Source organism: Schistocerca piceifrons, chromosome 1, assembly GCF_021461385.2.
Source record: "Schistocerca piceifrons isolate TAMUIC-IGC-003096 chromosome 1, iqSchPice1.1, whole genome shotgun sequence".
Lineage (NCBI taxonomy): Eukaryota > Metazoa > Arthropoda > Insecta > Orthoptera > Acrididae > Schistocerca > Schistocerca piceifrons.
The window spans coordinates 516,187,344-516,210,664 of record NC_060138.1 but is presented as its reverse complement, the minus strand read 5'-3'; the positions used below and the strand labels follow the sequence as shown (position 1 = coordinate 516,210,664).

Here is a 23,321-nt window from a genome sequence, read left to right as displayed (position 1 = left end):
TGTCTAAAAATTGGAAAGATTTGTAGTGAAGCACTTCGGGTATATTCCTGATATAAAAGTATGAAATGAAACGTTACTATGAGGGTAATTGAAGCAATGTTATAAAAGTATGGAATGAAACGCTACTTTGAGGGTAATTGAAGCATGTGGTCCTTCATAAAGTAAGAATGAGAGTACGCAATAAGCTTATTATACGGCCTTTTAAACGGAGAAATGATAGTACAGGGAAAATGCCGTATGCTCGTACGGCCTGCATAATCGAGTAAACTAAATTATATATTTGGAAATGGTTTGAAGGTCACACGAACTATAACGTGCAGATGGCGTTGTCAGTTATACGGGGGCTACACAGGCTCGGGCAGGGACCACATTTTATGTTGCAATACCGTATAGCCAGCACGCATCTGTGCATGAACAAGCATCAGAGAGCATAATTTTGATGAGGGATTGGCATACATGCTGTTGAGTATATCAAGTTGTCATATAGGCGTTTTTATAACATTGTTTGAACTGAACATGAAAATGTGTTAGTGTATATGCAATTCGGTGATTTAGGTAAGCAATTTGAACGCGGCCATTTCACTGCCTTGTTGGCTACTTTTCTGTAGGGAGAGTAGTATTTCTTTGAAGCTTCGCTTTACCAAGCCTTGATGTGCTGTGTATATATTCTTTACCCGCCAACCGCCATGCCGTGCCCATGCGTTCTATTGTTCCGTCTCTGACCATCGAAGTAGTTTGATAGGTTACGTTGTTGCAGTCGGGTGTGTTTTATTCTTTGACATAAGAAACAGTCAACTGGAACTATAGCCAACTTCGAAGGACTTGCAGTTTGTGTTAACCTGTATGTCATATTATATTATAAATCCTCTGTATTCGTAAGCCGCGATATGTTCAATGATCGAAGAAGTTCAAATATTTTACATTGTGCTTGTTCGCAGGAATCCGTTTGCAGAGTTATTAGTATTTGCGGCATATAAACCGTCTACGTGATTTAGTTTTCTGTTTACTGCAAGGTGAACACAGACATCAGTTGGGAAATGGTCATGGAAGCCGCCCCAAGTCCTCAATGCGTAGGCCGTGAGTTCGTGCGGCAGTACTACACATTGCTTAATAAAGCACCAGCACATCTTCATAGGTAAGATAATGTTCCAGCAATACAAAGCATTCTAAACTCTTGGTTGTTAGCGCAAAAGAATCGTCAACCCACAGATATCTCTCGAATACGTTGTTATTGAAGACTTCTTGGGGTCAGTGTGAGCAGTATCCACGACTTACGGTTCTAGTGGTTAAACTAGGTATTAACAGCTTTGCCATAAATAGAAGCTGTTCGTATTCAAGATATTTGTGCCTGTCATTTAAATTTTAAATGAAATAGAGTAGCCCATTTTCCATACTAGTAAACCCATTGACTTCACGTAGATCTTCAAATAAATCCGGTTATGCCGTCTTCTTCGTATTTCTGCAACTGCTAAACGCAGAATTTTGTGCTTGGGAATGATTGATAATACTGGGCGTCTGTTTTGAAGTGCCAGCGTCTGGTTGTTTGTAGTTTACCAACCATGTTCGTAACTAGCGATTGAACATGTGCATCACAGTAATGTGTGGATTTACTGATAAACTAGCAAACTGTGTAGATTAGAGATACGTACAGAAATAGTTGTAGTCGGTACTGCAATTTGGACGCAGAAAACTGGGTTGTCTATCCTTGTTTTGTGACAAATCTTTTATTATTGACGGTTAAATAAATGTTGCACTGATGTATCTGCTGAAGCCTTGGTACTTGAATTAAGAATCCTGTTAATGTTGGGGTCTTTGTATTGTAATATTGAAACTTTGAAATAGGTGTCTTTTGTAAATGATGAATGCAGTTCATTTATTTGGAGGTGAAGTGTGTACCACATTTTTGATGCTACATTTTAAGCAGAAGCTCACGTGATCAGTGCCCTCACCTCTGTGACTTTCTTCTGTATATTCTCTAATTATATATTTGGTTAATTGATGGCAGATTTGCCATTTGAAATAAACACACTAACTTGGTAGGTAGTTGCACCACTTAAAAATTGCAGAAACATTATGGAGATTTGAAGAATGAAGGGAGGTGGACATAACCGTGTATAATAAATAGATAAGTGTCATGTTTCAGTGTCATCCACGATATGGTTTCATATCTGATGTTTAAAAAACTTTACGTTTACTGGCTGCTTGATCATCAACAAAGTAAGTTCCTTAACACAATAGTTAGTCCTTAGCCACACAGTATTGTCTTTTAAAAAGGTACTGATCCTCAACTAAGTGCAACCTATTTGGTTACTGGGACTTTATCCTCCCTCTCCATTAGTTTTGGTTCTGCAGAACAATAATTCAAAACAGTTATATATCTGCACCACAGAAACAATATTTCAACAGTGCACCTGCGTAATTCATTCGGTCTGTAGTTGCATGAGCATTGGTTCAAAACTGGTTGCAGTTGGCTGCTGATTTTCCTAAATTCCTGCAAACTTCAAGTCTCATGTGTGCATAACGTTTCTACATTGTTGCTTTACATTTTGCACTTGTTTATTGTGTCTCATTTCATTTATATCTTGTGTGTCATTTGTGATTTTGATATTTTTTAAATATTTTTTCCTCCTGGTGTTCAGGGAAGGGGCTTCCATGAAGCTTTGTGAGAAAAGATAAATTTAATCAAATGAAGACAAAAAGCAAAAATAATTGTAATTTGATTTAAAAAGGTTCTTATCTTGCAAATTAAAGAAAAAACATTGATTATTAGTAAATTTTATCTTTTAAAAACCACTTTTTGACACTAAATGAATGTATTACAGATATTTGGCATTATGTGGTTTTATTTCCCATATTCAGATAATTACAAAAATTTCTACTGCGGTTATCATTGAGTTGTAAACACTTTTGTTGTCTGTGTTCTAGACTGATGAGTATCTGTAATGACTTTCATAGTTCTGAGGACATTAGTGCAGTCCATTTTAGTTTGATCGTAGTTGGGTTTTACTGCCTCATTGACTGTCTTGAATCATTCATTTTCGGTTTCAATGCAAACAATGTAATTATTGTTTGTAATTAAGATTGGTTCCTTCGCTAAAACTGAATTATATAAATGGTGTGTAGGTATGAGGATACTAAATTAAAACAAAAACTGAAATTCTAATATCTAACTTAAAGATGTTGACTTGTAAATTCCTTGTTCTCAGTGTTCAGAGTTAACTGAGCAGCAAGTTTCTAATATGTAGCCTTAGTACTTTTGTGGATTGCAATATGCAAGAACAATTGTCTTTATTGTAAACATAGGCTTCCACGTTCATTGTCACAGTCAATAAAATTCTTCTGAGTGTAGGAACGAATGTTCAACTATTAAAAATTCCAGCATTTCGGCGACTTTTGCAAGATGCCTTTCTCAGGGTGTATTGTATTTATTCCAACATCTTGGCGACTGTTACAAGAATCCACCCTGAGGAAGGTTTCTTGCAATAGTCACCAAAATGTCAGAGTTTTATAGTTGACAATGCGATCCCAAACCCAGAAGAATTTTATTGACATTGCTCTTTAGTATTAAAACACAAGTAATTGTGATGAATGTGACAGATTGTAATAATTTTTCTCTTCAGTTGGCCCATGCTTAAAAAGTATGTATTGATTGCTTTAATGGTTCCTCTGAATTGGCTGGAAAAGAGAAGGGCCAACACAATTTAGGGTCACTAACGCTCTGTATACATGGCATAAATGGTATGTTAAAACTTGCCTGATGACATAGAACACTTCTTTTTTTCTGTTGCACTTAATTGATGTCATAGTGTTTTAACAGAAAGAGAGTAGATTGTAAGATGTGATGGACTGATCTGGGACCTAGCCTGAGGTCTTGGTTAGGTTGAAAGTTGATAGGTTTTTGTTTCTTGGCAAAGTTGGTGAATGTGAGTAGGTAATCTTAACTGGTGCTGATGTATTGATCTGTAGAATAACCAGTGTTGTGGGTTAGGTTGAGTCTTCAGTTTATCTAGAACTAGAGGGCAAGATTTTTTAAATTCTTGCTATTTCTGCATTCGGTGTGGGGAATTTTATGCAAAAAATATGCTAATCGTTTAGGAACCATTGGGAAAGAAAATCCTCACTTGAATTTTGTTCTGTAAGATATAATATTTGTGATAGTCTGCAAGTAAAAAATACTATCACAAGATATTCATCGTCTTAATGTAACCCTTGTTAAATAAAGTGATATTCAAATGTCCTGACATGTGTAAACACATGACCTGGCAAAACCTTGGAAAGTGTATTAACAATAGTCGAATCTTGTATGACTGATAATGGACTTCCTCCTACTCTGTAATTAAGGTTGACCGAGCGAGGTGGCGCAGTGGTTAGCACACTGGACTCGCATTCGGGAGGACGACGGTTCAATCCCGTCTCCAGCCATCCTGATTTAGGTTTTCCGTGATTTCCCTAAATCGTTTCAGGCAAATGCCGGGATGGTTCCTTTGAAAGGGCACGGCCGATTTCCTTCCCAATCCTTCCCTAACCCGAGCTTGCGCTCCGTCTCTAATGACCTCGTTGTCGACGGGACGTTAAACACTAACCACCACCACCACCATAATTAAGGTTATAAGGACCCAATACTCTGTTATTTCTAATGGAAAAACACAAAAACAAATCCAAAATTATATTTGCTATGATCCGTCCTTCAGAGTAGTTATGTTATTGTGTGTGATTAACAAATGATCATCTCTGGACAATTCACAGTACTCCACATAAGGGCCTAAATCATTGTGCTGGAATATATTGATGTCTCAAATGATTTTAACCTGTTTTGGAGAGCCCATGCTCAGAAGAATCGGTTTGGAGTCTTATCAGATATTACAGATACTTTACTCAATTTACGAGTAAATTCACTTGTTTAAAACTGTGAAAAAGGTATTGATGTCCTTGTTGATCAGTAGTTATTGACATCAAGATAATTATTTGCCCACATCTGTTATACAGCCGTATGCAGAGTTTAAACATTTACTGCAAGGGCAGTGCTGCTTCTAACTTGTTTTGCAGCTGGTAAGCAAGTACTGAAAGAAAGAGCAGCAGACTGACTTGTGTGTGTTGAAGAAATGACTCAAAGCATGTTTGTGTCAAATTTCTGATATGAGTAAAGTTGTCATCACCAAAGTTCAATAGATATATGCCATAACCATAGGAATTTTGTCATTGCACATTATATACAGCCAAAATTACAATGCAAGGTTAAACAAATCTGTCATTGAAATCGTTTCTCCAATATACTGGTGAACTGGAGGTGTCAGTGGAAATTTAAGGAATATTTAATCGAATCAATGTGGCAGAAGTTACCAATCCGAATACCTGTTTTGGCTGTGGACGCTATTGTAACTAAAATAGTTTGGTTAGTCAGTGGTTGGTGCTGTTACTGCCTCGGTCATTTAATTTTAAATTAAGTGCAAGACTGATTAATCCCTGTTTTTGTGTGCTGTTATTAACCAGTCTTATCTTTTCCGTGGCAATGTTCTGGTATAGATTTTATTTCTTTTTTGTTTTAGTTGTCTTTATTCACCCAAAGATGGTTTCACAGTGATACAGGTTTTCTCAAGATAATACAGTGCCATTTAATAGGCCAAAATATAAAACATAGCATACATGCTATGCTTTAAGAGTATAGGGCTGGTAGCGTATGCAGATAGGACAGGTGACAAGGTTCTGTAGTAGCCTCTTTCATGTCTACCCACTGTTCTTGGGTCCTCTAAGTAATCTTGAATTCAGTGATATCCATTACTCGTGAAGAACTTTCTAGCTGCCTATGTAAATAAATGTATTTCATTAAACTTTTTCACTTGCTTTTGAAATTATACAATTTTATCCCCAATATAAAATACTCTTGTGTTTTGTTTGTTTTTTGAGGGTAAATGTAATTTCAAACAAGCTCTTGTTCCGTGATTAGTGCAGTATTTATTAGTGCAGTATTTATTAATATCTTGCCTGATGCCCATTTGGTGCAGTAAGGATACCTAATTTTTTAAATAGCTCTTATGTGAGACCCCGACCACTACTTTGTTATTGTTGTTATGATCCTTTCCACAGTTTAAAAACTGTATTCATGTTTTGTGCCTACAATTTCTCGAAAGGAGTCCCATTGCCAAGAAATAGAATGTGTGTAGGCATAGTATGTCACTCCAAGACATTGTTACGAATTGATGCTAACATCGCAAGAGTGGTAGCATGCTGCTCACATTGTGTTTGCCAATATTTTTGTTTAAACCGTGTTAGCTAACAATGTTTGACCGTAAAAATTTGTATTTGCTACACGATCTGTAGAATTATCTACACTTATAGTGACACAGTTGCATTCTCTTTTTATGCTGAAATGCAGGCTGTTAGCTTTCTTTATGTTTAATGTTAATGTACTACATAGTGCCCAATTGTAAACATTCTTCAGGGTTTTGTTTGCTATCTCTGATAAGAGTTCTGATGTTTTAACAATGACTATGATGTTGCTGTTATTGGCAAAGAGAGCTTTTCCTCCATGTCTTACACTGTCTGGAAAGTCATGGATATGTATTAAAAACAGAATTGTACGCAATACACTACCCTAAGGAACCCTAATGTTTATATATTTTTGGTCTGACAATTGTTTATTAAAAATTATCATCAGCAGACTTGAACAATCTCCACCTTTTGCACCTTTTTTTCCAAGTAACGCTGAATCGACTCTTTCACTGTCCCTATTCTATCTACTGCTTCTACTTGGCACTTCTAGTTTGCTCAGAATTTTATGATCAACAGTGTAAAAACCCTTGGATATGTTTAAGAAAATGCTTGTAAAACAATTATCCCTATAAAGAGCTTAAAGTGCCAGTGAATTCTGCAGTGGCCAATATTGTACTTCTTCCGCATCTTTCATGAGTGTCTCAATTATTTTTGAGAATGAAGACAGCTGTGAGACTGGTGTGTAGTTTTCATTGCTTTCTGCATTACCTTTCCTTAGCAAGGGCACCACTAATGCATTCTCTTGATATTCTGGGAAAACACCTGAATTAAAAGATTAATTTATTATGCTTGTTATTGGGGCTTGTATGCTATCTACGCTTGCCTTCAGAACAGACAGGAATCTCACGTATGCCCACTGACTTCTTATTTTTTAATTGTCGTACTGTCTTCCAAACTTCAATCTCTGTTGTTAGAAACATCACCATTGTGCTTGCAGTGTAAGTCATTTTGAGTACTATGTGTGTTCTGCAGCTTCTCCTTAATACCAGAGAAATAATCATTTACAATATTTGCTAACTTTTCCAGTTTCTTGTTTTATAAGCTTGGTACACCATAGTATTTGTAAGAGTTGACCAATCCCAGTTGTAAGTATCTGATGTCGTGGTCATAAGATGCCACATTTGTGGTTTTTTGTTGTTTTACATCTCTGAACATTAAAAGCAAAATTGCAGCTACTTAGCTTTTCCAGGTTATCCTCCATTAGGAACATGGGTGCACTAGGTAACTGTGATATGACTTTAAAATTATAGAGCACAGCATTCAGTAGTCCTTTTCTTGCAGCTTCTGTTTGGCAAATCTAGATTTTGGCTAGTGGCTAGCCATTATCATTACACTATTTTATAGTGTCAATGCATGTTCTAATGCGACAGTCCCCTGTTGCCAAATGAAACCTGCAAGAAAAGGATGACTAACTGCTGTGTTCTATCATTTGAAATACTTAGCTTTTATTTTCTGAACTATATATTGTCATTCAATGATTTTTCTTCCGCTAGCAGTAGTCTCCTGTGTGTTTTGAACCTATGATAATACTCAAGGAAATGTGGATTAGTGCAGGTATTTTGCAAGGAACTGAGAAATTTTAAGTGTCTATGGGAACTTAACAATACCCACAATGATTCATTTATTTTAGTTATCTGTTTGTTGCAGTAGAAATGGCTACATTTGAAACATTTTCCATGATTTTTTTTATTTTTGCCATTTTTACAACATTTTTCTTGACGAATAAATCCGCTCCTGGTGTACTTGATTAAACCTTGATTTGGCTAATATCGTAATGACACGGGTTTCAGGATGCAGATCTCATCTTCAGGTGCTGCAGAAAACAAGGAAAAACTAAGAAGGTTGCATTATAAAATTAATATTAAAAAGGACCCGTAAAAATGTGAACACGAAATTATACTTTGATTTCTTACAAGGAAGTTAAAAAAAACCCTCAAATTTATGAAGTAGCATGTGAGATCCCGTGCAGGTGAGGCAAGGGAATGTTCTTTGAGTCAGCCAGTACTATACTGTGTTAGTTACACGTTCCATAGAGCATTTGAATGATTCTTTATGGAAATGGTGTGAAATGAGGCAGTTTACAGGATGTGTGTACATGATTAGTGTCAGCATTAATGAAAACATTATTTCTAGTCATAGCTGTGCAATTACTGGCTACCAGTTTTTAAGTAAAAATTCATCAGTGGAATAGGAGTAGTTGTCCAGGATAAATATTTTAAATTACAATTAAAACTTTCTTGGTTATATGTCAGATGGTTTATGTTCTGGGGCAAATGATCAAAGATTTTTGTCGCTTCATATGAGCTCCTTTCTGAGGCACTGACAGCTTAACAGTGGGCAAATAAAGGTCATTTTACCTTCAAGTGTTGTAGATATGTGCAGCACTGCTCTTCTCAAACTGTGGTGGATTGTGTTTGATGAATTTCATTAGCAAATATATGTATTTTGACACTACAGTTAAAATGCCTAGCTTCTAAAAAAGGCATGTATATGTCATCTGGGGTTAAATTGCATATTATTCTTACTGCTTGCTTTTGTACAATCAGTATGTTTTCCTAAGTAATAATTTACCCAGAAAATTATTCCGTGTGTCATTATTGAGTGGAAATATGCAAAATATGTCAGGAGATGATTGGTTTATTTCCAAGATAAGCAATTATGTGAAGAGCCAAAAGAAGCTGAGCTTCATTGTTTGAACTCAGTAGTACGCTCCTTCCAGTTAATCATCAGTGAGTAAACCCAAAAATTTGGAGCAGTCTACCTTATTTACGGTTTCCTGATGATTTGCTGCATCAGTTTTTGGTATGACTATTTGTTGTACAGAAATGAATGTAATGTTGTTGTTCCCCCCCCCCCCCCCCCCAAATGTAGGGAGAGTCAGTTTTTAGAGAACCACTTAATAATATGGAAATTGTAGTTTACCAACTCTTCAGTTGCTTTCTCTCTAATGGGATGTATTATAACACTAGTCTCACTGGCTAAAACTACAAATTTTGCGTGCTGAATGTTGAGTGGAAGGTCATTCAAATATATAAAAGTAAAGGAGTGGACCCCCCCCCCCTTTTTCCCCCCTCTCCCTCCAGTTCCTAAAATTTCCCACCTTTCTGACATTGTCTGAACTGCAAAGATTCGCATGGCACTCTGTTGACTAGTCTTGCTGGGCTTCTGCGATATGCAGTGGACAGGGCACGTACATTTTAAGCTTCTTTTGAGGTTCACAGATAGGCATTCTACGGATTGTGTGTCACCATTGTAATGTTAGCCCATGTCTCGTATGTAGTAGTTCTGGTTGTGTCATAGGTTACATTAAGCTGGCAGTGTGTGCCTCTTTGTTGCTGCTTTCCTGCTTTTTCGGTCCAGCCCACTTTATCCGGTGTGATACTGGTTGACTCGGACAACTTTTTATGTCTCACCCACATTGCAGCTCGCATGCTACTTGATAAATTTGTTGGACCTTTTTATATGACTGGTATGACATTCGTGTATGCAATCAAGATATAACATGATATTCACATTTTTTTGAGTCCTTTTTGGTGTTGATTAATTTTATGGAAATTCCTTTCAGTTTTCCTTGTTTTTTTGTTGCTTCTTCAAACGGTTTATATCCTGAAACTTGGGTCATATGTACAATTCACTCATGGAAAAATTTTGGCTGCAGTCATGAACATTCCGCAAATAGTACATTTTTTGCAACACTTGCTGTACATTATATAAGCCATATTGTCTATTTTTCATTAATAGAGCTTGTTAAGGCAATGTACAAAACTGTTTGTCTACAATCATAGGACCCTTTCTCACAAATGCAAAGAATTTGTTACAGGCTGTAATTATCAATGATCTGTGCTATGAGTAAAAGGGAAAGTAAATATAATAGATATTAATGATGGGCATACTGCAGAGAACACGACTCTCACTGATATGTAGATTGCTATATGAAGGCTACATTGGAATGTGTAAAAGCAGAAGATGGAAGAATTTGTTAGGAGAGGACGTATACAGAAAGTTTCACTCAAGGAACTGTTGGGACCTTGCTGTCCATATTCTCTATAATTGATGTGACAGACTCTATTTATAGCAACCTTAGACTTTTGTGGATGATGCAGTGATATGTAATGAAGTACTGTCTGAAAAAAATCTGCACAAATAGGCAGTCTGATCTTGAACAGAATTCTAAGTGGCACAAATATTGACATTTTGCTTTTAATGTTCACAAATGTAAAATTGTGCACATCAAAAACTACAGAAATTTGACATTTTAAGACTGAGATATCAGTGAATCACAGTTGGAATTGATCAACTTGTACAAATACTAGGGTGTAACAGTTTGTGGAGGTTATGAAGTAGAATGACCATGAAGGCCCAGTAGTTAGTAACACAGGTGGCAGACATATGTTGATTAGTGGAGAAAGCATCACAGAGATGCTGAAAGACCTGAACCAGCTGACGCTTGAATAATAATATGAAGCTATTCCTGTGAGTTGTGTGTTTCTTTCTAAATTGATGGTTGCAGTGGAATTTGAATGGATGTCGCTCACATTTGGAAGAATTGCAGCTCCTGGTCCAGGAGAAACCATCCTGCATTTACTTACAAGAAACACATCATAAAGTCACTGACACACCTGCGTTATGGAGCTACCATGCATACCGGAAGGACGATACTAATGGAGACAGGACTAATGTTGGAGTGCCTGTTTTCATCACAGGCAGATAGCACTCCTCTTCTGTCCCGTACCTTCCCCCTAATGGTGCTTTGGATGCAGACGCACTGTCAGACCTCTTCTGGGCACTCCCATGCACATTCCTCCTTGTGGGAGACTTCAATGCACAGAATGTGCTGTGGGGCTCGGCTACTACTTGCTCCAGGGGTTGGAGGATTAAGTGACTTGTCCATTCTGAGACTGGTTTCAGGCTCTCATAAGCCCATCCTCAGGTGTCGCAACTGTGCTGTGGCGCCCGAGCCCAGGATGGATGTGTACTACAGTATCTGCCTTCTGAACATTGGCCAGATGACACACTTTTCCACGGCTACAGGTTTTTTTTTTCAGCCATTGGTCTTTGATTTTGTTCCCAGCTGTTGCAGACTCAGTTCAGTGGGGATTGGCTCCAGATTTATGTTCTAGTGACCATTTCCCATTGTGAATCTGTCTGCCGACTAGAGTGATAGCTGACAGGAGACCACACAGATGTATGATACAAAGGGCAAATCGGTTGCACCACAGTCAACAGGCTATTTTTGAATAACAGGATAGTGCACAGAAGATGGTGGCCCATATCACTTGAGCCCCAGTGGGCTGCTGCAGAGTCCATCCCCTGGTCTAGTGACCACCTCAGAAGATGGCCTGTACCTTGGTGGAATGACGACTGTCGATAGGCAATCAGGTCTAGATGAACAGCTTTGCGGAACCTCAAACACTGTTCAATGACAGAAAATCTTCATGTTTTCAGATCTGCGAGAGCACTGTAAGGCGAGTGATGAAAGAATGGAAGAGGGCTTCCTGGAGGGAATTCACAACTTCCATTAATCGGTCCACTTCCACAGCGCAAGTTTGGGAATCAATAAGACCGATTTCAGGCAATGGTAGTACATGTTCCCTGCAGCCTTGTCAAGTAATGGGGGTCTTGGTGGGCACGCCAGAAGACATGGCTCAGGTTTTAGATGAACACGTCTTTACTGTTACTATGTCATCCAGACAAGCTCCTGCTTTTAACGTGTTCTGTAGGACTGCAGAGATGAGGAAGTCTACAGCTTTCCATTCTCCATGTGGGAACTGGAGTCAGCTTTGTCTGCAGCTAGAGAAACTGCTCCAGGACCTGATTAGATCAATTATGCCATACTTAGTCATCTGTGCCCTGAAGCGAAAAGACTGCTCTTGTTTTGTTTCAATCAGATCTGGTTTGGTGGACAGTACCCTACAACTTGAAAGTAGACATTATTGATTCCTTTCTGGAAACCAGGCAGGGACCTTAGCGCCCCTAACAGTTACCGGAGTGTAACACTTACCAGACTCTTGAACGCGTAGTCAACTGTCGCCTCGTCTGGCTGCTCAGTATCCCAAGGTCACCTGAGATGCTCCCATTGGAGTTTCAGGTGCTACTGTTCCCCTCTTGACAACTTACCTGGTGGCGATGATGCAGGGGTCCATCTTATGCCGAAATCATTTGGTTTGTGTGTTCTTTGGCCTCAAAAAAGCAGGTTGCACTACTTGGGGTACAACTTCCTTCGCCAACTTCATGAATTGGGACTACATGAACGTTTTGATATCACATTGACGATGCCATGTCTGACTGCTGTGTTCAGGAGAATGGGGCCCTCCAGGGCAGTGTCCTCAGTGTCATTGTTTGCCATTGCTATCAGTGGCATTTTCTCTGCAGTCAGGAGCCCTGTAAAATGCTCTTTGTTTGTGGATTACTTTGCAATCTTTTACTCTTCCTGACGCTTGTGCGGTTTTTGGGTTTATTATTTGACTCGAAATTAACTTGGCTCCCACACCTGAAAGATCAACGAACAGAGGGCTTCCAGTCATTAAATATTTTGAAATGCTTCAGTGGAAAAACATGAGGAGCTGACAGATTCCGCCTCCTGCAATTTTATCGGGCATTTATTCAATCGCGCTTAGATTATGGTAGCATGATAATGGATTGGCCCGTCCTTCCTACCTCAGGATGTTAAGACGTGCTCCACCATGAGGGCATTCTGATATTGACTGGAGCCTTTCGGACCAGCCCAGTTTTAGAATCTGCAGAGGCTGATGAACCACCACTCTGGATTCAGCAACATATACTTTTGGCTCAACAGGTGCTGAAAATCTCAGTGCCACCTCAGTCGGTTTAGTTCAGTGGTCCAGCTCTTTTGTACAGCTGTTCAGGAATCAGCCCCACACAACCAAGCCGTTCAGGATACGTGCTACAGACTGTCTCAAAGATCTGGATCTCTTAGGCATTAAAATGCACAGCGAGGGATGGAACACATTCTTGCCTTGATTTAGCGATTTTAAGCTTGACACAGTACAAGAAAACTTGTGCTTCAGATTTTGTTTTTACAATTTTCTTTTTGTCAATTTTATGTACATACCACAGTTTTATTGTTGTTTATGCAGGTGGATGCCAGCAAGAGAATGCTCTTGGTTGTTCTGGTGTTTTCCCTGATTGAGTTTTTAAAGTGAATCTCCCGGAACAGTTTACAAATTATTATGCGGAATTACATGCATTCTGATGGCACAGGAGAGGATTCAGTCATCACCGTACAATGTTTTTTTCTGTTCTGTTCTGTCTCTTAGTGCACTGCAAGCATTTCACCATATGTATGCAGTAGACCCGCTGATTCAGCTTGTCCATGACTCCTTACAGAGGCTCCAACACCATGGCAAGGTGGTGTTCTTTTGCTGGGTACCTGGCCACATTGGGATACTGGGCAATGACATAGCTGCCAAAGCTGCCAAGGAAGCGTGTTGGGATGGTGCTCTCCATCAATGTCCCATCCCGTTGCACACCATCATCTCATTTTCTGACAGTCGCATCATGTGTCTGTGGGAGACTGAATGGTTGCAGCTGACAGACAACAAACTGCGATTGCTCAAATTAACTACAAAGGCTGGACGGACTTCATGTCAGCCTCTCCGCTGGAAGGAGGTTCTGCTTACCAGACTGCGCATTGGGCATAGCCCTTTAACACATGGCTTCCTCCTCCACTGGGATGATCCACCAATTTGTGACGTTTGTGGCATGCTGCTTTCCGTTCAGCATATTGGGACTACATGTGTCCTTTATACTGATCTTAAGGCAGCCCTCAGTCTCGATGAAAAGACGTGCCCACCATCCTTTCGGATACCGATTTCAGTGTTACCAGGGTGGTGAAATTTTGTGAACTGTCAGGCTTCATCCTTAAATTGGTGGGAAAGAGCGGCATACTTACACACTTTTGGGAACAGCCTTCGTCTCCACCCATGAGATTAGCATGCTGACTTTTCGTCAGGGCACTGATGAACATGATGTCGATCACCCCCCAACCCAAATAATAATAATAATAATAATACTAGCAGCAGCAGCAGTAGTAGTAGTAGTAGTAGTAGTAGTAGTAGTAGTAGTAATCATCAATAATACACTCCCCCTCCAGACTTTTTCAGCCTGAAAGGTATTATAATATGGTAACAATTTCTGCGACCATGTGGGCTGCAGATTAATTGACTTGCACCATAGGGTGGTGGGGTGTCTGGTTTCGCTGGATAGGTCAGGAGTCCAGTACACCCAGCAGTCGGCTACACAGGTAGCAGGGGCTGTGTGGCGTGGACTGGGTGGTTTTTTAGGTTAGATGGCCTCGGGCAAGTACAGAAAGGGCAATAGCCTCAAAGGGTGCGGGGCAAAGTCAGGACATGCGGGGACCAAGCAGCAATCGGTATTGTAATTGTAAACTGTCGAAGCTGCGTTGTTAAAGTACCAGAACTTAAAGCGCAGATAGAAAGCACCGAAGCTGAAATCGTTATAGGTACGGAAAGCTGGCTGAAGCCAGAGATAAATTCTGACGAAATTTTTACAAAGGCACAGACGGTGTTTAGAAAGGATAGATTGCATGCAACCTGTGGTGGCGTGTTTATCGCTGTTAGTAGTAGTTTATCATGTAGTGAAATAGAAGTGGATAGTTCCTGTGAATTATTATGGGTGGAGGTTATACTAAACAGCCGCGCTAGGTTAATAATTGGCTCCTTTTACGACCTCCCGGCTCAGCAGCATTAGTAGCAGAACAACTGAGAGAAAATCTGGAATACATTTCACATAAATTTCCTCTGCATGTTATAGTCTTAGGTGGAGATTTCAATTTACCAGATATAGACTGGGACACTCAGATGTTTATGACAGCTGGTAGGGACAGAGCATCGAGTGACATTATACTGAGAGCACTATCCGAAAATTACCTCGAGCAATTAAACAGAGAACCGACTTGTGTAGATAACATCTTGGACCTACTGATAACAAACAGACCCGAACTTTTCGACTCTGTAAGCCCAGAACAGGGAATCAGTGATCATAAGCTCGTTGCAGCATCCCTGAATATGGAAGTAAATAGGAATATAAAAAAAGGGAGGAAGGTTTATCTGTTTAGCAAGAATAATAGGAGGCAGATTTCAGACTACCTAACAGATCAAAATGAAAATTTCTGTTCCGACACTGATAATGTTGAGTGTTTATGGAAAAAGTTCAAGGCAATCGTAAAATGCGTTTTAGACAGGTACGTGCCGAGTAAAACTGTGAGGGACGGGAAAAACCCACCGTGGTACAACAACAAAGTTAGGAAACTACTGCGAAAGCAAAGAGAGCTTCACTCTAAGTTTAAACGCAGCCAAAACCTCTCAGACAAACAGAAGATAAACGATGTCAAAGTTAGCGTAAGGAGGGCTATGCGTGAAGCGTTCAGTGAATTCGAAAGTAAAATTCTATGTACCGACTTGACAGAAAATCCTAGGAAGTTCTGGTCTTACATTGAATCAGTAAGTGGATCAAAACAGCATATCCAGGGACTCTGGGATGATGGTGGCATTGAAACAGAGGATGACATTGTAAAGCTGAAATACTAAACACCTTTTTCCAGAGCTGTTTCACAGAGGAAGACCGCACTGCAGTTCCTTCTCTAAATCCTCACACAAACGAAAAAATGGCTGACATTGAAATAAGTGTCCAAGGAATAGAAAAGCAACTGAAATCACTCAACGGAGGAAAGTCCACTGGACCTGACGGGATTCCAGTTCGATTCTACACAGAGTACGCGAAAGAACTTGCCTCCTTTCTAACAACCGTGTACCATAAGTCTCTATAGGAACGGAAGGTTCCAAATGATTGGAAAAGAGCACAGGTAGTCCCAGTTTTCAAGAAGGATTGTCAAGCAGATACGCAAAACTATAGGCCTATATCTTTGACATCGATCTGTTGTAGAATTTTAGAACATGTTTTTTGCTCGTGTATCATGTCATTTCTGGAAACCCAGAATCTACTCTGTAGGAATCAGCATGGATTCCGGAAACAGTGATCATGTGAGACCCAACTCGCTTTATTTGTTCATGAGACACAGAAAATATTAGATGCAGGGTCCCAGGTAGATGCCATTTTCCTTGACTTCCGGAAGGTGTTCGATACAGTTCCGCACTGTCGCCTGATAAATAAAGTAAGAGCCTACGGAATACCAGACCAGCTGTGTGGCTGAATTGAAGAGTTTTTAGCAAACAGAACACAGCATGTTGTTCTCAATGGAGAGACGTCTACAGACGTTAAGGTAACCTCTGGCGTACCACAGGGGAGTGTTATGGGACCATTGCTTTTCACAATATATGTAAATGACCTAGTAGATAGTGTTGGAAATTCCACGCGGCTTTTCGCGGATGATGCTGTAGTATAAAGAGAAGTTGCAGCATTAGAAAATTGCAGCGAAATGCAAGATGATTTGCAGCAGATAGTCACTTGGTGCAGGGAGTGGCAACTGACCCTTAACGTAGACAAATGTAATGTATTGTGAATATATAGAAAGAAGGATCCTTTATTGTAGGATTATGATTGCGGAACAAACACTGGTAGCAGTTACTTCTGTAAAATATCTGGGAGTATGCAAATGGAACGATTTGAAGTGGAATGATCATATAAAATTAATTGTTGGTAAGGCGGGTTTCAGGTTGAGATTCATTGGGAGAGTTCTTAGAAAATGTAGTCCATCAACAAAGGAGGTGGCTTACAAAACACTCGTTCTGTCTATACTTGAGTATTGCTCATCGATCCGTACCAGGTCGGGTTGACAGAGGAAATAGAGAAGATCCAAAGAAGAGCGGCGCGTTTTGTCACAGGGTTATTTGGTAAGCGTGATAGCGTTACAGAGATGGATAGCAAACTCAAGTGGCAGACTCTTCAAGAGAGGCGCTCTGCATTGCGGTTTAGCTTGGTGTAGGGGTTTCGAGAGGGTGCGTTTCTGGATGAGGTATCGAATGTATTGCTTCCCCCTACTTATACCTCCCGAGGAGATCATGAATGTAAAATTAGAGAGATCCGAGCGCGCACGGAGGCTTTCCAGCAGTCATTCTCCCGCGAGCCATATGTGAGTGGAACAGGAAAGGGAGGTAATGACAGTGGCACGTAAAGTGCCCTCCGCCACACACCGTTGCGTGGCTTGTGGAGTATAAATGTAGATGTAGATGAAGAATTTCAGCTTGACTGCTGCGCCACTGACCAACTCGTTGCAGTAAATTTAAGTTATTTGTATACATGTAAAAAAGAGACATTTAAGAATCATATTTTGCAAGGGTTGATACACATAATTAATGGGCACTTCATCTAATGATTTCTGATTCTCTACCCTTGTTTCCTGTCATTTTCAATGTGTTAAGACACTGTTTTCTTTGTTAATGGAATATCTGATTTTTTTTTTTTTTTATTTTGTCACAAAAAAATTGGTTGTGTTAGTGTGATTGTCTGCTATTTATTTGTTGTGTGCTTCATATGTTATGTTTTGTGTGTTAACGTGAAGGGTGGTCCACAAAGTTCAAAGCTTCACTGCTTCTTTAGTTCCTACAAGTTTGGTCTACAGATTGTCAATAATTGCAAGTTTACAGCTGGCTAACACGTTAGTTATGTATGCTAGGTTCTGTGCCTGTCTTTCTGTTGTGTTTCCTACTGTGTGTGTGTGTGTGTGTGTGTGTGTGTGTGTGTGTGTGATGATATTTTTCTATTGTGGCAGATAATGTTCTATTGAAGGCTGATATGTATTCATTTAGTACATTTGTCCTTGGGCTATTGATTTTAGAATACAGCAGTTATCTTCCAGTATTAATTTTTGTTGCAAGCTATTACTAGTTTAAAAAATTTTTGTATCAATTTCCGTATCTGTTCAGTGTTGTTTCTGATCAACAAAACTGTATACAAAAGTTGAGTGTTACTTTTCTAATGCTCTGTGTATCTGGTTCTTTAGTTTCTACAAGTTTGGTCTACAGATTGTCAATAATTGCAAGTTTACAGCTGGCTAACACGTTAGTTATGTATGCTAGGTTCTGTGCCTGTCTTTCTGTTGTGTTTCCTACTGTGTGTGTGTGTGTTTCTGTTGTATGCCATTTGTTGTTTATTTTTTCAGAACTCAGTGGAGTTCTTTAGGCTTCAGTTTGCAGTGTGCGTATGCTGTTCATAGTAAATTGAGCTAAATGGTAGGTTGTTGCATGGATAATGATGATGACCACAGGGCTAGGGGTTATTTAGTTCATGAATTTTAGGTAATAATTTAAGAGACGGAGCCTTGGGAATGTTTTGTTTCATTTTTTTAAATCTCTGCAGCTGTGAAAATATATCTGCTTTTGTTGACTTTGTTAAGGTCATTTCCGTATAAATTGCTACACACAGTTAAGTCGCATCTTAAGTTCTTGCAGTTTTCACAGCAGAGTTTAAACAATAACTCTTTTCATACTCCACACACTTTACATGTGAGTGGAACACCACAACCACCATAATATATGGTACTCTGTGCCAAGTACCCTCTGCCTTGCTCTTCAGTGTTCCCCCCCCCCCCCCCCCCCAAATGTTGGGGCTTAGGTAATTACTTTCAGTACAGGGGTCAGGGAAGTTCTGTGTACCCCTGTTGACTCTGTACAGCTGGGGAATTAAAATAGTTATTTTATTGGCATCCTTGCCTTGATGTTGAAAAGAGTAGCCAGTTTTGTAATTTTTTTTTTTTTTGTTTCTGTACATCATTTCATTTGTGAAGTCATAGTGTGGGTACACATTTTATACTAATCAGGAGCAATTAATGGTGTGGTTTACAAATGTTCAGACAGGGAAAACTCTGTCAGAAATGATTAGTGCATTTTGAGGTAGTGTTGGCAAGGCCACTAGTGCTACCTAGTATGGAAAGGAGTGAGAACTTGGCAGCCAGAAAAATTTTGGCAGAGAAATGGCAGCTGGCCACAGCTCACTATGGCATACTAATTGAGGGACATTAAATCATGTAATCCTCCGCCATGATTTAAATTTACATTCCAGTTCAAATTAATTACACACTTATCATGATTAGTGGAGGTTTGTTTGAATGATAGAAAGGAACTGCAGAGCAAACTTGCCCAAAACTACAAGAAGCTGTAAGATGGTAGAAAGTGTAGCTCACTACTTGCCATATAGAGGAGGCATTGATTCACAAACGGGCACAATGAAGAAAAATACGTGAAATATTTCACCTTTCAAATTCTTTTTTCAGAAGCAGAAAACTCTCACATTTACAAACAACTGTATCACACAAGCATAACTCTTACACACACGGCCACTGTGTGTAGGTGCTAAGACCAGACACTGTAGTGCCTTTAGACTGCGTGTGTGTGCGTGTGTGTGCGTGTGTGTGTGTGTGTGTGTGTGTGTGTGTGTGTGTAAAGGTTTTCTGAAGGACTTTGGCCAATCTACCCTTTCCATGTTGTTGTTCCAGCCTAGATTTTCGATTTTTTTGACTTAATAAGACAGCAGACACATTTAAAATTGAAACAGATTGTGTTAACAATGTACATACAGAAAGAAACCAAATTAATAGATTGTTCACTGTCATATTTGAATATGTGGTTGTAATATATATTCTGTGCAGTGAGAGACAAAAAATACTTTGTCACGAGCTTCTCCCACACCAGTGGCCCCAGTAGTTCGTTATACTGCCAGCAATGGGACATGTGCCATTAGACTAAGATTCTGTTTCTTACTCTTTCATAAAACAATGTATGCTGTACACTGTTGTTTGGCTTCATGTAATTTCTGCTGTGCCATTTGCAGTAAACACAGCAGTGGTAATACATGCTCTAACAGTAAAATGTATTTAAATATTTAATGTTTCTTTCAAAATACATGCAATACAGATGTGACAGATTGATGTTACTAGGTGTTGTGCCAAATTGTACACCACCATTCTTGCAGAATGCTGATTACCATCGTCATTTGAGTAATTGTGTCTTGTGGACAGAATTCCCGAATCTTAAAGATGTCAGCTTACCAATGGGATCATACTGGCTCAGGAACCTGCTATTAAATCATGTTGTTTTCATGCACTTTGAAGACTTGTCAGACCTCTTCGTATGCTTTTCTCAAATTGTTGTCTTCTCACATGGCTGCTTTATTTTGTTTTCCCGTGTCTTAAGAGTCTTGCATTGGATTCCTTATATATGGTGTTACCATGTTAGTATCTGTGTAAACAGATTCCGAAGGATGTAAGTTGCAGTATTTATTTGGAGATGAAAAGGCATGCACAGGATAGAGTAGCATCAAATCAGCCTTTGGACTGAAGACCTCAGCAACAACAAACTGTGGACTTGCCTGTTTTGGATCCTCATACAAATATAATTGTTTACTTGCCTATTGAGATTGAAAGGATACGTAATACCAATTTTGAACTACTACTACCCAGGCAGAATAAAACAAATTGCACTTTGATAGTGGCATTACATTTTCTGTGCTTTGCTGATGTGACTGAAAATACTTTCCATTAAAATGGACCAATTATTAACCACTAAAGGTAAAAACTCCATCTGAACAGGCTTTGGAAGGCCCAGTGGTACTGACGGACTACAGTGTCAACCTCAGCTGTTAGGCATCGCTGTATGGAGGGGCATGTGGTCAGCAAGCCACTTTCCCGACTGTTTCCTCTCAATCAAGTGGCTCCTCAATGGCTTCACAAGGACTGAGTGCACCCCACTTGCCAACAGGGATTGGTAGACCCAGTCAATCATCAATCCAAGTGCTAGTCAAACTCAACAGGTTTAACTTCACTGATCTGATGGGACTGGAGTTACCATTATGGCATGGCTGTTGGCATTAACCAGTAAATGGTCTGTCAGTTTCTGTAGTCTTTGCCCACCGACCAGTAAAAGATAAGGCATTTCCTTTACAATTGGTTAATGGCTCCACATCACTCTTGGTAATGTAGAATAAAATATTCCTACATATCTATATGATTGGATATCAGGTACATCCTTAATTGTCCCACATAGCCAAATAAGAGACTACTGCACGATATGTAGCATAAGGCTATAGGTAGAGAGAGGCTGAATGAAACACATTTGGCTTTCATGAGAGCACTGCATGAAGCCTTCGGTGACGACTGTAGTAGAATATGGTCAAATGATCTTAAACAAAGCCAAAGTAAGTATATACAGAGCACCTTCAAGAAACTTCGGTCCTTCATAAGAAATTCTGGAAGCTTGGTTGTCCCATCTCACAGTGAAAAACAAAGAAATAGTCGTTGCTGGTGATTCAAATGTGGGTTTATCGAAAAGCTCCGTCAGTGAAACATTACTGCAATCAGAATCACTGTCATTAAATTTAATACCTACCATGAATTTTGCAACTAGGGTATGTAATTATTCTGAGATTGTCATTGATAATATCTTTGTAGACAAATCTTGGGGAAAAAAGCCATATCACAAAACAAATAGTAAGTGGACTATTGATCATGACATGTAGCATCTTATAGTAAATGTTGAAACTTGTTGGGATATAAAATCTATTAAATGTGAGTATAGGATTTTAGGAGGTTGCTCAAAGACATGAACTGGATAGATGTCTCTTCAGACTCAAATGGAAAATACAAAACATCCATTAATAAAGTTACTTCCTCATTTGAAAATTGTTTTCCCCTGAAGGTAACTGAAACCTAACAGAAATCTAAAAATAAACCACAAGGTATAAAGGTATCATGTGGACAAAAAACAAAAGTGTATATACTATCTAGGAACAGCTCTGATCTTAGCATTACAAAGAATACTGCAATATATTGAAGCAAGTAAACCAGAAACATAAGCAGTTTTGTTATGAGAAAAAGATAATTTCTTCAGCAACAAAATAAAGACTATATGGGATATAGCGAAGACAGGCAGGAGGAAGCCAGAAAGGAAAAGGAACAGATAGCTCTAAAATAAATGAGACATTGGTGTAACAAGTGTATGTAGTGTTTTAAAACAAGTGTTCCGTTTCTGTTACTGACAGTTTGGGGTCATCAGGTTCAGTAAACAGTGCTGTGGGATATCTGAGACCAGTCTCTACGAATAACTTCAATAAAATGGAAATGACTACTCCAAAAGAAGTAGCACCCATTATAAAATCCTTAAAAATCAGAAACTTCTAGTGGTTATGGTAACACATCAACAAAGTTCATCAAAGGGTGTTCACTTCAGTTGAGTTCTACCTTAAGTTATTTGTACAATCCTCTCTTATCAGTAGAATATTTCCAGACTGGCTAAAATATGCTGAAAGTAAGTCCTTTGACAGGAAGGGAGATAGAAAGATACAGACAACCTATCATCCAATTTCATTTTTTCCGGGATTTTCAAAATATTTGAAAAGGTTGTTTTCAAGTGTCCTGTTAAGCAGCTGACTGCAAAGAATTTAGTTTTCAAGTCACAGTTTGGGTTCCGTAAGGGTTCCAATATAGAGAAGGCCCTTAAAAAAAAATCATAAAACAAGGAAGTAGTATGCTAGTAGAAGCAGCAAACACAAATTAAATTGCAGCCTATTTTAAACAGCACACAAATGCTGTAGAAATAATTGACGAAATAGTCGCACTCATCAAACAGTGCGACAACAAACCCACCATTACTGCAGGCGATCTCAACTGCAGAATAGACACAGAAAACTATAAAACAAAACTAGTTGTTGAAACCCTAGAAGAAGGTGATTTCACCCTACTTAACGATAGGCAGATACCTACATACATATGCCACAATGGGAAAAGCACCATTGATATCGCATTAACAAGAGGAGAAATAGAAGGAAGTATTCAACCAATATGGCATGACTCCATTACTCCTGTATGAAAGCACATTCCAATGAAGATAAAAATAAATATAGTCACGTCACCGCCAGCAAGAAAGACCCACCAAATCACACAAAGAAAAATTGATATAGAAAAATTAACCAACCAGCAAGAACAATCAACACAAATAGAAACTTTCATAGAGGAAGGAGACCTTGAAAAAGCAACAGACCAAATAGAAGACCTCCTAAAAAATTCAGTGATACAAACAATCCCCAAAACAAGGAGGGCAAGAAGATGGTTCGATGCTGAA

At 39.1% G+C, this 23,321-nt stretch overlaps 1 protein-coding gene across 2 annotated transcripts in view; it reads left to right on the top strand.

Annotated features, from left to right (window-relative positions):
* The first annotated feature begins 387 nt into the window (after positions 1-387).
* Positions 388-23,321, top strand: part of LOC124797917 (ras GTPase-activating protein-binding protein 1) — a 152,200-nt gene continuing 129,266 nt past the window's right edge. Inside the window, exons 1-2 of one of the 2 annotated variants that reach the window (XM_047261059.1) lie at positions 388-841; positions 939-1,135. In XM_047261059.1, coding sequence (XP_047117015.1) covers positions 1,038-1,135 — 98 coding nt within the window. In that variant the 5' untranslated portion in view covers positions 388-841; positions 939-1,037. The remainder of the gene's footprint in view (positions 842-938; positions 1,136-23,321) is intronic. The other variant, XM_047261052.1, reaches the window with a different exon arrangement.